At 46.4% G+C, this 13,826-nt stretch overlaps 1 protein-coding gene across 4 annotated transcripts in view; it reads right to left on the bottom strand.

Moving 5' to 3' along the window:
- Nucleotides 1-3,166: 3,166 nt before the first annotated feature.
- The window catches only part of ARHGEF2 (Rho/Rac guanine nucleotide exchange factor 2), a 142,913-nt gene continuing 132,253 nt past the window's right edge, over nucleotides 3,167-13,826 (bottom strand). For 3 of the 4 annotated variants that reach the window (XM_056852646.1, XM_056852648.1, XM_056852649.1), the window contains 9 exons: nucleotides 13,666-13,733; nucleotides 13,389-13,583; nucleotides 11,239-11,343; nucleotides 10,393-10,460; nucleotides 9,502-9,543; nucleotides 9,084-9,134; nucleotides 6,357-6,773; nucleotides 5,086-5,275; nucleotides 3,167-3,299 (listed from right to left, as the gene is read on the bottom strand). In XM_056852646.1, the coding sequence (XP_056708624.1) occupies nucleotides 3,187-3,299; nucleotides 5,086-5,275; nucleotides 6,357-6,773; nucleotides 9,084-9,134; nucleotides 9,502-9,543; nucleotides 10,393-10,460; nucleotides 11,239-11,343; nucleotides 13,389-13,583; nucleotides 13,666-13,733 (1,249 nt within the window). In that variant the 3' untranslated portion in view covers nucleotides 3,167-3,186. The remainder of the gene's footprint in view (nucleotides 3,300-5,085; nucleotides 5,276-6,356; nucleotides 6,774-9,083; nucleotides 9,135-9,501; nucleotides 9,544-10,392; nucleotides 10,461-11,238; nucleotides 11,344-13,388; nucleotides 13,584-13,665; nucleotides 13,734-13,826) is intronic. The other variant, XM_056852647.1, reaches the window with a different exon arrangement.

Below are 13,826 nucleotides of genomic sequence, written 5' to 3'. Positions count from 1 at the left end.
AGGATGGATTATGGGTACATCTGAATAGGGTGAAAGGGTATCGCTGGATGCTTGTGTTCTACTACAGGAAGGCTATGGAAATGCAAACGGCTTATCTTGGTCTTCTTTTGTCTTCATGGAAAGCAGCATTCCTTTCAGGGGAGGGTATGACACAACTTTGCTGGTTCAGCCCTGTCGGCAGGCTACAGCCTTGGCACAAACAAGATGGATGCCAGGAGACCGCTTTTGTCTCTGGTTACATAGCACTCATCCATCCTTTGCACACTAGCTCCAGTCCTGTACACCATGTGGGGTATCCCAGGATTGCTTAGGGCCCATTCGGGTACTATAACATCCCTTGGGATGGGGTGGGCGAGGTGTTAATACTGCATAGGAATTCCCCACTCCAAGGGCATTGAACAAAGGATCCATCACAGATTGCTGCTTTGTTTTGCAAGGTACGCTAATGTGCCTCCCACTTCCCATTTCCAGTCCTCCCTCGCCCTCCAAAGATAGTTTACCAAATCCATCAGATCAGCAGAAATAAGAAAAAAAAAAATCTATAACACATGCCCCAAAGTTCCTCGTCCTCCAAATCAAAGTGGACACATTCTTGGTTTTGATTTTTTAATTAATCTTTCTTTCCCCCCATTTACAGTTAAATCAACAAAAAAACAATAAACCATTTTCTTCTTATATATATATATATGTATATATATATATATATAAATCAGTGTTGATCGTTAATTTAAAAAAGAGTTCTTTTGTAGCTTTCTCTCTCTTCTTTAACGTTTTCTAAGAGACGTTATTTATCAGCACAGCAGGATCTCTTCTTAAATTAATCTTTTTTTAAAAAAAAAAGTCTCTCTCTTTAGGATGGTGCGGTTCTTAAAATAAACAACAACAAATACCCATCCGGTTTTATTTCCCTAGATAAATATCTGTTTGCCATCAGAAAAAAATATTGTTTGAGGTGGGAGCAGCATTTTTTATATATCAAAACATCCATTTTCCAAAATGGGCTATTTCTACACATACACACACATCTCATCCAGAATTCTGAGGAAACATGCAATGAGACATGCTCAGGAGGGTTTCTCTTTATTTGTATAAAAATGGGGAGATCTTTCAAATTAGATTCACACTTGGTAGAACATTTGCCCCATATGTTATTGGCTCCAGAGGTAACCTGCAGTGGGTCATAAAAATGGGTTCTAACCAAGGGGAGCTTCTCTGGTGCAAGGCCCACTGAACAGGAGATGTTCCTCCTTCCCACCTCAGATTTATTTCAACAGGACACTTGTAGGACATGCACTTAGGGGGTGTGGCAGCTGTGGTCCACACCTGCGTCAAAAAAAAATTCCCAAATCTCAGTCTAACATCCTTTTTAAAGAATTAATTACAGAACCAAGAGAAACTCTGAACTGTCTTTTTGAATCCGTGGATAATTTTTTTTGTTCTTAATGGGTATCTTTGGAAAACTAATAATAATTCTCCAGCTCTGGAGCAAAAAGAAATTAACTGTACTGAGTTTTACTTTTTCCTGCCATAAGCACAATACCTCAGTCCTCACCTCCTGCCAACTCTGCTTAAAATGATCAGTTTTCACGAAGGATGTCCAGATGCAGCCTTCCATCCACTCTTTTCCATGTTAGTTAGCTGTTCTGCCAGCCAAGGAAAAGAGGCTTTAACCCTTCTCTTTCCATTAACACTGACTGATGTTCCTGCATGCGATGTGGTCGTCCCGTCCCGTCTTTGTCATTCCAGCAACACTGACGTCAAAGAACTATTGGAGACTGTTACTCCAGCATAATCCACTAGGGGGAAGTGTTTGCCACGCATTGCACAAATACCAAGCCGGCACGGAATTCGACATGCCAATTATGGGTTGCAATCCCACGATGCATAGCAGATGCTTGGTATTACCTTCTGTTACCGCCGTGGCCCCTCCAATTTAAAGTTTCATTCATGGGCCTTCCCAAGGTTTGTCTCAATCTGATGCCTTTTGATTTGGGGTTATAAAGGCAATCCAGGGTGTTTCCTATATTTGCTAAAGGCGCTTGAGTGGTGATGTGGGGGTGAAAGATGGTTTCAGCAACACAGGCTTAAAGTTTTAACTGTGGAGAATCCACTCTTGAAACATCACCAGTCTCATGACCCTCACCACAGTTCTCAACTTTCCTTGGAAGGGGAAAAACCACGCATGGCAATTAAACTGCTACGGAACCAATTGACACATCTGTAATGTAGGCATGATCTTAAAGAGGGCTTGTAACTGGGAGGTTGCCAACTGCTATCCTTCTGTTAACCCGGCGGACAAATTTCCTCCTCAGAGTGGATTGCTTTCTGAGCAGCAATTTTTTTTTCTCACTGCAAAGGCGTGTCAAAAAATGTCTTATGCAGACCATCCAAAGGAATTTAGGATTCCAGAGCTGAACCGGATCCTTCCGTTAAACTATTCAGACCAGCAATGGAGCTGCTTGAAGGGTTACACTCCACCTCCAAACACGCTGGGCCCCTGCTCCACAGTGCTGGCACTAAGTGTAAGAATTCTGTGACCTGGAATCATCTCGGCTGACAGATGCTCTCCTTACTCTTTTTAAGTTGGAGAGGTTTACCAGGAAAATTAAGACGTTCCTTTCTGCCCTGTGTGTTTGCAGAGTCTCAAGAAAAAGCGAACAAAAAAAAATCAAAATAATTTAAATGGAGGAGGCAGCTTCCTCCTGTCCCCCGCCCCAAAATAAATAAATTAAAATGCTTGGAAGTGGGGCAAAGAGGTGGGTGGGTTATAAGTGACAGCAGTAGGCATCTGTGATACCTGACACCACCCCCCAGTCTGGAGTGGGAAGAGAACCTGCAGGGCAAAAACCTGACACCACCCCCCAGTCTGGAGTGGGAAGAGAACCTGCAGGGCAAAAACAAGAACAACAACAACAGACCCCCAAATCTATTGTCCGTCGATAAGGAATTATAAAGCCCCCAAGCAGTGGCCCCAAGGGGTGCTGTGGCTTAGTTCCCACTCTCGGGACATGGTTTTTCCACCAACCCTGCTCCCACCCACCCAAAGTTAGTTTGGTGTGCTCTTTCTAGGTCCCTGAAGTCCCACAGTATGGTTTTGATTGGAGAAAAGGTGGTTCTCTGGCAGGGAGGGCAGTCCCTGTCCGATGGCTTTAGGAAGGTAGGGATGATCCCGCCCGTCACCCACATCTAACTATACGAAGTGCTGTTGTCTCCAACATTCAGCTCCTGGCTGCTTTCAACCTCCTCTGGAATGTCCTGCATCTTCGGAAAATCGGATATCTCCTGCATCTTCAGGAAATCTGAAATTAGTTATAAACAACATTGGATTTTGATTTGGATTAAAGTCCTTTTCCCGCATAGAGGCATGCCCCCACAACTGATGAGACAAAATTTATGATGGGATGCAAAACACAGGGGTGGGATTTTATTTATTTATTTGATTTTTGCTCAACCCTTCCCGACTGAAGTCAGGCTGCAGGATCTAGAATCCTGAAAGCCAGCGTGGTGTAATGGTTAAGAGCGGCGGACTCTAATCTGGAGAACCAGGTTCAATTCCCCCACTCCTCCACATGAAGCAAGGTGGGTGACTTTGGCCCAGTCACAGTTCTCTTGGAACTCTTTCAGCCCCACCTACCTCACAAGGTGCCTGTTGTGAGGGAGAGGAAGGAAATGTGATCGTAAGCCGCTTTGAGACTCCTTAAGGTAGAGAAAGTGTATAAAAACCTACTCTTCTTCTGCTGCTTCTTCCAGATCTTTCCCACATAGCCTACCAGTATCTCTTACATCGAGAGCCAGTGTGGTGCTGTGGTTCAAGTGTTGAACTAGGATCTGGGAAACCCAGGTTCAAATACCCACTCTGCCATGAAAACTTGCTGGGTGACCTTGGGCCAGTCACACACTCTCAGCCTTGACCCTGGCAAGTATTTGGATGGGAGACCTCCAAGGAATACCAGGGTTATGACATGGAGGCAGGCAGTGGCAAACCACCTCTAAACATCTCTTGCCTTGAAAACTCTATATGGGGTTGCCATAAGTCAGATGTGACTTGATGGCAAAAATAAAAATCTCTTACATTTCCATGTTCATGCCAGAATGAAATTTCAGCCCAATTTTAACACTTGGCTGAATGTTCAGTCTTTGAATATTAACTGTCATATTTTAACATAGTTAAACAACCAAAATCAGTACAGTATGCCTTACATTTAGATCCACCAAACCCAACAGTATCTCTGAAATGGGAATAATAAAATTGGGGAAATATAATGAAACTTGGGGGGGAAAGGAATTTAGATTTTCACAAAATTCGGATTGGGAGATTCTTCTTGAAAAGTTTCATTTCAACTCTGCTACAGTGTTTTCCACACACTTTTTTTCCCTGGAGGAAAAGAGTTATGTCCAAATGGGAGTTGTGTAAAAACTATGAAGCAAAAATCTACAAAGCAATAGTTCAAGCCTTGAGAGATGCAGTCAGGTTTAAAATGTCAGGTCCCTCAGCTTGTTTTCCAAGGGAAAGTCAGGGCTTGGCTAAAAGGAGCAGGTGCAATCAGGTCTGGCCTGCTGGACAAACTTCAAACAAGTACCTTCCTGAATCTTGTTTCAACAACTTTTTTTCATTGTGCACTCAAAATTCTGATGAGAGAGATGGGCTGTGCTTGGGAAGGAGCCCTGTTGTTTGCCCTGGAGGGAAGCTCTCTGCTCTTTAGGTCTACGTACATATGGACAGGCTTCAACTGCTCTGTGGCACTTGATACATGCTCAAGGGGGATTTTCTTTAACATATATTACTTCAGGTCTGTTTCTTTAGAAGGGGCATGGCCAAAATTGTAGACAGTGGTGCTCAACGAGATGAGCGGCAACTCCAAGGCCAAAAATATCTGCAATAGATTTTCTCTCCTGTCATCACCAGCTGGGGGCTGCTCACCCCAGCACAGACCTAGGCTTGACTGTTGCAAAATAAGGAGTCCCCTGTTTTCTCATGGTGGTGAGTTAAATTTGGTTTGAATCTCCCCAAGGAGCCTGAAAGGGTTCCCTTAGAGAGCCCTGAGTAAGATGGCGGCCACTGGGCCCACTCCAACGAAAACCCACCTCGAGGGCTGGAAGGAGGAGTATGCTGGATTTCTACGCCTTCCTCCTCTGACACCACTTCCAAATCTTGGTCACCCTCCTGGAGCCGACTGGGCATGCCATGGTAGGCAATCTCGTCCCGTTGGCAATTGACAAAGGTCCGCTGGAACGAGAGGCAGCTGGGGGACAGAGGGTCACCTCCTCGGCTCTGCTGTGAGAAAGAAGATGGGAAGGAAGGAAAGTGAGAATCTGGATTTAGTTTTGGAATGACGGATTTGTCTCAAGAAGGCATCGCCTCTGCAAGATAAAAGTGTTGTTGTTTTTCCTGTACACACGTCTTTAAGAAGGATCAAGATCCCCTTGCCTCATCCACAAAAGTACCGGTCGCTGGCAAAAGCAATGTGGACCCTGGCAGGCTTGTGACAGAGGCAATGGCAGAGTTCCCATAGTGCCCAGTCGCATCCCAGTTAAAGTGACAGAGTGCCAACAGACTGGGGGCTGACGGCAGCCAGGAGCAATGGGATGGCAGATGTCACATGACAGTGAATTTGCGTAACATCCTGCTTCACATAGGCATGATCCCTTGGCTGCAGGACCATGCAGGGGGGGAGTGAATTGCCCAAAAAGGCTGAGCTAGCGTAAATCCACAAAATGATAGACATATGTACAAAGATAAATATACAGTTATTTTACAAGTCTGAGCAGGTTGCATGTTAGACTGTATAATATTATAATAAGGGCCCCAAGAAGAAATTTTTTGTATCAATCCTGAACACCTCTAGGAGACTCCATCAATCTGTTAGGTATGCACCACAACTGTACTGAACATAGAACAATTCTATTGTTGGTTTACGTGTGATCACAAGTCATGAATAGAACTACATGTGTTTATATTTTCCAAGACCACTGAGAAAGGCCTTTTGGCCGAAACGCATCTGGTCACAGCCACCAAATTTTATTGTTTATATATGGTGGTTTTAATACCTCCTTGAGGCTTTGGTTTTTAATCTTTTTATGAATTTGTGCACACAATAAAGAAACTATTATTTTGTTAATTTATGCTAGCTCAACCTTTTTGGTTCCTAACCTGATTTTTTCGGGTTGGCTTTGGTTCCCTTCATCCTTGTTTGAAAGTGAATTGCCATACAGGGGGCTGAAGAAACTGGACACGGCTAGAGGAGGAGATGGCCATCAGCACCCCCCTCCCACTACAGGGCATCCTTTTCCTGTTACTGCCTTGCAGTCTGGATGTTTTGGCTCTTTTTCTCCCCAGCCCAAAGTGAGTGCCTTACCTGAGGTGGAGTGAAGTTTTGGTACAGAGCATCGCCAGCGGGCAGGCTGCGTCTCCGGGGCTCTGCCCCCTTCCGCGCCCATATGGCTTCCACGATCGCCCCAGGCTGCCGCAGGGCCACTGCTTGCTTGCGGGTCTCCTCCATCTCCCGCTCCAGTCGTGCTCTCTCCTGCTCGCTCTCCCGCAGCCTCGCCTCCAGAGCTGTGGCCTCCTGCGTCTTCTCCTGGCAGAGCTGCCGGCAGCGGCTCAGCTCCTCTTGCAGCAGCGCATGCTGCTTTTGTAGCAGCGAGAAGTCGGTGGCCTGCTTGTCTGCTGTGGACGCGGAGGCTTCCTTGCGCGAATTGGTGCGGATCAGTCTCTCCCGCCGCTCGCCTGCTTCCTGCAGCTCCAGAAGGGTATCCTGATGTGCCACCACTGCCTGAAGGGCAAGAAAAGGGGCCCCGTTAGGATGAAGTTGCACAATCAGTATTTGTGGACTAATAATAATAATGGTTAAGAAGAAGAGTTAGTTTTTATATGCCAACTTTCTCTGCCACTTAAGGGAGACTCAAACTGGCTTACAATCGCCTTCCCTTCCCCTCCCCCCAACAGACACCCTGTCAGGTAGGTGAGGCTGAAAGAGTGTGACTTGCCCAAGGTCGCCCAGCCAGCTTCATGTGGAGGAGTGGGGAAACAAATCCAGTTCACCAGATCAGAGTCTGCCGCTCAGGTGGAGGAGTGGTGAATCAAACCTGGTTCTCCAGAGTCCACCGCTCCAAACCATCACTCTTAACCACTACACCATGGTGGCTCTCCGCTGAGTTGCAACCAACTCCTAGCAACCTCTCATGGGGCTTTTGAAGCAAGAAATGAGCAGAGGCGGTTTCTCCATTGTCCTTCTCTGAGTAGTAACCCTGCTCATCCTTGTTGGTCCCCCATCCAAGTGATGGCCATGGCCAACCCTGCTTAGCTTCTGAGCTGAGACAAGCTTGGGCTACTCAGGGCCATTCAGGCTGCTACATTCACCAACTATATTCTACTTATTTACTAGGATGTTCAGAGAGTCCCTTCCAGGCTCCTGCAATCTAGCCTGGTGTTGCAGTGATTTCATTTAAATCCCCCAGTGATTTCATTTAAATCCCGTGTTAACCAATCTGCTCTAATGTCTGATTGCTGCTCTCCAGCTTGCAACAGAAATTATTTACAATGCTTTATGAACTGGGTTCAATTTTTACTCCCTGTGTGATGCTTCAGGCGCTGCTACCATCATGGAGGATGCTACTGGGAAACTTTAAGAAGAAAAACCAATTATTTGTCTAACAAGCAGGGGAAGGGCAGTAGCTCAGTGGTAGAGCATCTGCTTGGCGAGCAGAAGGTCCCAGGTTCAATCCCCAGCATCTCCCGTTAAAGGGACCAGGCAGGTAGGGGATGGGAAAGACCTCTATCTGAGACCCTGGAGAGCCGCTGCTGGCCTGAGTAGACAATACTGACTTTGATGGACCAAGGGTCTGATTCGGTATAAGGCAGCTTCATGCGTTCAAGCTCAGTGTATATTCAACCAATTAAAAAATTTTAAATGTCTCAGAAGAAAACTGCAGTAAACACAAGAACCAAAGAGCTACTGCCAATACAAATTAAACCCAATAGCCCCAGCTGCAGCAAAAATATTTTCTCCAGCCACTGAACATTCAGTCAGGTCAGGCCTTTTCCATGCAGGAAGATTCGTAATGGAGGCACAGCAACCAAGAATTGATCAGTTCCAGATTGCCATTCTGTGGCTGGCCATCTGGGTTAAGACGTGGCTTAAACACACACCACCCTTGGACTGGAACATGTGAGTATCTCCACTCCGTCCTCTTGGAGTCTGCTTGGTGTTTGATGTTATTTTGCAATGCTCACATTCTTTCACTAGGGACTGCCATGTTGGTTTTTGCTTCAGTATTAGGTTTTGGCATACATGAAACACGGAGACAGACACGCCTCCCTTAGGACTGTATGAAGGTTTTTCTGCTGTAGGATGAGCGCTCCTTCTCTCTGTCTCCCTTAGGACTGTATGAAGGTTTTTCTGCTGTAGGATGAGCGCTCCTTCTCTCTGTCATCACATATATACCTGGCCCCACCATGAATTTAGAGAGCCAGCGTGATGTAGTGGTTAAGAGCGGTGGGACTCTGATCTGGAGAACCTGGTTCGATTCCCCACTCCTCTAAATGAAGCCTGCTGGGTGACCTTGGGCCAGTCACAGTTCTCCCACAACTCTCTCAGCCCACGTAGAGGCAGGCAATGGCAAACCACCTCTGTACGTCTCTTGCCTCGAAAACCATACAGGGTCACCATAAGTCGGTGGTGACTAGATGGCACTTTCCACCACCACCACCACCACCACCATCATTAATTTATGCTGGAAACATTTTAGGCTTTTCAAAGGCAAGGGGAAAGGGGCTCGGTGTTGGCCATAAGGGCCAGCAAATTGGCACACTGTACTGCTTTTGCTAGAAACTGGTTCTCATGGGCTCAATTCAGTTCGGAAATCTGTTTGTCTTTTCAAAATGGGGCAAAATGCTGATCCGCAGCTAGCTCACTACGTAGGTCTATCTATAGATTTGAAACAGAACCTATACAGCCTTGTTTAGGGGCATCATCAGAATGCATCCTAGCCTTCTTACACGCACACAGAGCAACTTGACAGATATTGATTTGAACTTAACAGGAAACACACACACCCCAAGTTATGGCTCAAATCACGCTCACCTGCAAGCCGTGAAGCAGAGAATAAAGAGTCCTGAGCCGTTGCAGCACCTCCTGGATGGGTGGAAGAAAAGTGCAATCAGTTCAATCAGGGCCATGGCTCAGTGGTAGAGCCTCTGCTTGGCATGCAGAAGGTCCCAGGTTCAATCCCCGGCATCTCCAGTTAAAGGGACCGGGCAGGTAGGTGATGCGAAAGACCCCTGCCTGAGACCCTAGAGAGCTGCTGCCGGTCTGAGTAGACAATACTGACTTTGATGGACCGAGGGTCTGATTCAGTATAAGACAGCTTCCTGTGTTCACGTGTTCAATATACAAGCCCCTCAGCTGCCACCCAGGCAATAGAGAACCCAGCTCCTGTTATTCCTTCTCCACCCCAGCCAAAGAACACCCCCATGTCTGACTCCAATCTATTACCACTCACCTCCTGTGGTACTTTCTGTTGTAGCTGGTTTCCATTCCCGTCCTATGGGAACACAATGCAGTTGTGTCAGATATGGCACCCATGGAAAAACGGGCTGAGACATCGTAGAGGCCAGGTGTCAAGGCTGGCCCCATGCCTGATTTGGAAGGGCCGTCATTGACCCTCATGTCTACAGGGGGTGGTGAACGCATCCCTCTCCTAAGGAACTATGTACGAGTCCAGGCAATCATTAGTAACTAATTCTTAGTTCTGCAGCGGAGAGGTGTGTCAGTGAGGGATTTGCTGGGAGCTAATCAGTGGTGCCCCTTTCTTTCCATGTACCAAGCCCCCTGGCATCTTTATCCTTTTAAATGGAGTCACAGATGACATGAAAGACTGTCTGAGACCCTGGAAGAACTGCTGCCAGTCAGAGTAGATAATACTGACCTTGACAGACCATAGATTGTCTGACTCAGTATAAAGCAGCTTCGTGTATTCAACATCCCTGCTAATGGGCCAGGGCAGAGATGGCTAAGAAGAAAGGGACTGCCCACTGAGCATCCTGTCTCTTTAAAAAGCTGACATTTTCTGCAAGTCTTGATGCTTCAATGGAATTTCCATGTTCAGAGGTAGCCTACTTCCAAACATCTGATGCTGGGTATTGATGGTGGATACTGCTGGTGGGAACCAGCAGTTGCTGACCCATCAGGGTCCTGCTAGGACACCTCCCAGCCCTCCTTTTCAGGATCCTCTGCCCGTCTGCAAGAGCATCTTTCCCACCACCGGAGCTCAAGCCAGTGCCTTCCTTACAAGGGCAATGCTCATATCTCAAAAGCCAGGCTTCTGCATGGAAATGAAGAAGAGGGTGAGGAGCAAATTGCCTTCACCCCACCTCCCTTGCTAAAGACTTACACGTTGGTTTGATTCGGATTCAACCCTGTTGAATTCAAGGGAGCCGTTAATGCTTCCAGTTTCCCCATCTGTGGGAAGAAGATAGCAGCTGAAAGACAGAATCCCTTTCCAAGCTACTTTGCCCCCTCCCTGATTTCGATCCCCTGCCTTCCCACCTTAAAGCCTACGTAAGTGCTGTACGTAAGCGCCATCAAGTCACAACTGACTTATGGCAGCCCTAGAAAGGGTCTTTCAAGGCAAATGAAGAAGTGTTGGTTTTTATATGCCCACTTTCTTTACTACTTAAGGCAGAATCAAACCGGCTTACAATCACCTTCCTTTCCCCTCCCCACAACAGACACCGTGTGAGGTAGGTGGGGCTGAGAGAGCTGTGACTAGCCCAAGAGCATCCAGCTGGCTTCGTGTGGAGGAGTGGGGAATCAAACCCGGTTCTCCAGATCAGAGTCCACTGCTCCAAACCACCGCTCTTAACCACTACACAAAGCTGGCTCGCCCTTGCCTTCCTCTTGATGGTCTCCCATCCAAGTACCAACCTTGCTTAGCTCCCGAGATTGGGCTATACCCTGCTGTCTTCCCTCCCCCCATAAAGCCTATTTCATTTTATTCACAAAGAAAGAATATGTTTAACTTTTCAGCAAAGCCAGAGATAATTCACTTATTAAACAATTATCTGGTGCAAAAAGAATTCCAGGTTTAGTTCAGCAGGGTGCTGCCAGTTCCCACAGCAGAGAGCCAGAGATAGCTCAGGGCAGTTATCTCTAGGAAACAGCTTGGGGGCTGAGAGGAGGGAGTCAGTCTTGCAAGGGAGAATCCGCATAGAGCGGAGAACGATGCAGCTCTTCATACTTGTGGTGTTATTGGGGTTTGGGCTTGAACAGCCATTCGGATTGTGGATGTGGTTTTGGTCTCGATCCCAGCCTGGTCCCACGAACAAATCCTTCAGAAACTCCACTGTGAGTACGTTTGTCAACGATGAAAGAGATAAAAGGGGAGGGGGAGAGACACACACACAAAGTTATAATTAGAGCTTTGATTAAAGAAATCCTAGTTGATTAATCTATGAGTTTTCATTGATGTAGCAATGATATCCGCATAAAGTTGTACATAAACATAGTACTTTACAGGAAAACACTCCCTCTAGATGAAGATGTGTCCTAGCAGGTGTCCTCTGAGAGGAAGTATTCCCTCCTGGGTGGGAGGAGGAGGGGAGAACTGTAAGGCCACCCTGAGATCACTGGATGAAGGGCAGGATAAAAATGTAGCAGAAGAGACATCTTGTTATGGATATATAAGTACTTGCGTGTGTGTAAAGTGCCGTCAAGTCGCAGCCGACTTATGGCGACCCCTTTTTGGGGGTTTCCATGGCAAGAGACTAACAGGTGGTTTGCCAGTGCCTTCCTGTGCACCGCAACCCTGGACTTCCTTGGTGGTCTCCCATCCAAATACTAACCAGGGCTGACCCTGCTTAGCTTCTGAGATCTGACGAGATCAGGCTAGCCTGGGCCATCCAGGCCAGGGCATGTAAGCACTCAGATAAGCAATAATTAATTTTTTAAAAATCTGCTGTTTAATCCAAAAGAAATCAAAATATTTTTCACTGGCTACATATTACAGCCCTAATTAAATATATATACACGGATAAAGACACATACACACACATATTTCTCCTAGATCACGATGAGCAGCCGTGTTAGTCTGTCACTAGCAGTAGAAAAGAGCAAGTCCAGTAACAGCTTGAAGACTAACAACATTCCTGGCAGGGTATGAGCTTTCGTGAGCCACAGCTCACTTCTTCAGATATTTATCCTAGTACATTATTACTATATGTAGTGCCAATTCTCAATACAGATTGAATATTATCTGTCTGTCCGTCCGTCCATCCATCCATCCATCCATCTATCTCCTATTCTTTCTCCAAGGAGCTCAGGGCAATATACATGCCCCCCTCCAAGATTTATCTTCACAACATCACTGTGAGGTAGGCCAGTCGTAATCTCAGTGTAAGAGAGCCAAGGTTCCATCCTACTCTCCAAACAGATTCTAGTGTGAGCAGCAGAGCCCAAGAGGGCTATGAATGCAGCTGTGGGCTGAGTCACAATGGCCTGTGTCACTGGAAGCTGGGTCCGCTGCATCCCAGCGGTGCCCCTTTACTGTGTACCACATGAATGTCATTAATTCCTAGGGGAAACAGTCAAATGCTGCACTGTGCTTCCTTAAGGCAGTGGCCTTTTAGCTTTCCACAGCAGAGGCCACCCTAACCCCCCCAACCCACATGAGCTGCAAGTGCGTGGCATCAGAGTGACGGTCCCACAGTTCTTGCCTTCAACCTGGTGAGTTCTGGCTCTTCCCTTTTGCTGTCACATGTTATAGTGAATATCTTCTTCTCCTGATCAGGGGCCCCCACCCCTCCTCCTTCCTTCTGAGGGGCTGAATGTGAAGTATTTTGGGGGGAAGCCTCTCCAACTTGTTAGCTGTCAACTTTGTACCTTCTTTTTTTTTTTAGAATTTTTATTGACAGGAAAAAAATTAATAACAGAGAAATTACAAGAAAAATAACAAATAAAACTGGAACCGGAACCCTGCCTAATAGGCTTATTACCAAAAAGAATGGAGAAGGCAGATAGGATAATTTGTCATTATAGTTTTGCGGCTGCAAGAATAATAATAGCTAAAGCCTGAAAGCGAGAAACTAGGCTTCTTTTAAAGGACTGGAGAGAAAAAATATTTTATTTTGTACAAATGGCCAAATTAACTAATAGTCTACATGGAAATGATGTAGAAGAGTTTAAAAGAGACTGGCATAAGGCCTTTGTACACTGGGCTAACACAGCAAAGATTGATTTTACGAAGATTGTGAAAGAGTTGTAAATAAAATATTGTAGTAAAGGGAAACTGAATAAATAATGAATTATATAAAGCTAAGGGGTACTTCTCTGGAAGTCACGTGGGCACATAACACGAGGGGTGGAAAGGGACTCTCACTTTCAACTTTGTACCTTCTTTGATGGCCTCCTGGATCAGCTTCTCGCCATGGGGGGTGTCCGATGAGTCACTGCGGAAAAGAGTGCGGGAATTCACGCAGGGTAGGGGGCTGTACACACTACAACTCTGAAGGGCCAGGATATCAGCAAAGAGCCCCACTTTGTCCTCCAGGAGTTCTGTGATTTCCCGGTCCCGTTGCTGAATCTTATCTGTGCGGAGGAGAGCAAAGTCGTTAGAGGGAGGCAGGTTAGAACAGGCAACTTTCCAGAGTGGTTGTGGTCTTTACCCTACCTTTCATCTTCCGGAGAGAAGCTTCATTCTCTGTCTCAATGAGTGGAAAATCGGCCCGGTCAGGGCATCTGGAGGCAGCAAAGAAAAAAGATCTGGTTAAGAATAAAAGCACTGGATCAGACCAGCGTTCCATCTAGTCTAGCACTCCACTTCCAACAGCA

Source organism: Euleptes europaea, chromosome 7, assembly GCF_029931775.1.
Source record: "Euleptes europaea isolate rEulEur1 chromosome 7, rEulEur1.hap1, whole genome shotgun sequence".
NCBI classification, from domain to species: domain Eukaryota; kingdom Metazoa; phylum Chordata; class Lepidosauria; order Squamata; family Sphaerodactylidae; genus Euleptes; species Euleptes europaea.
The sequence above is the reverse complement of the archived record's forward strand: the minus strand, read 5'-3'. Positions and strand labels throughout refer to the sequence as shown.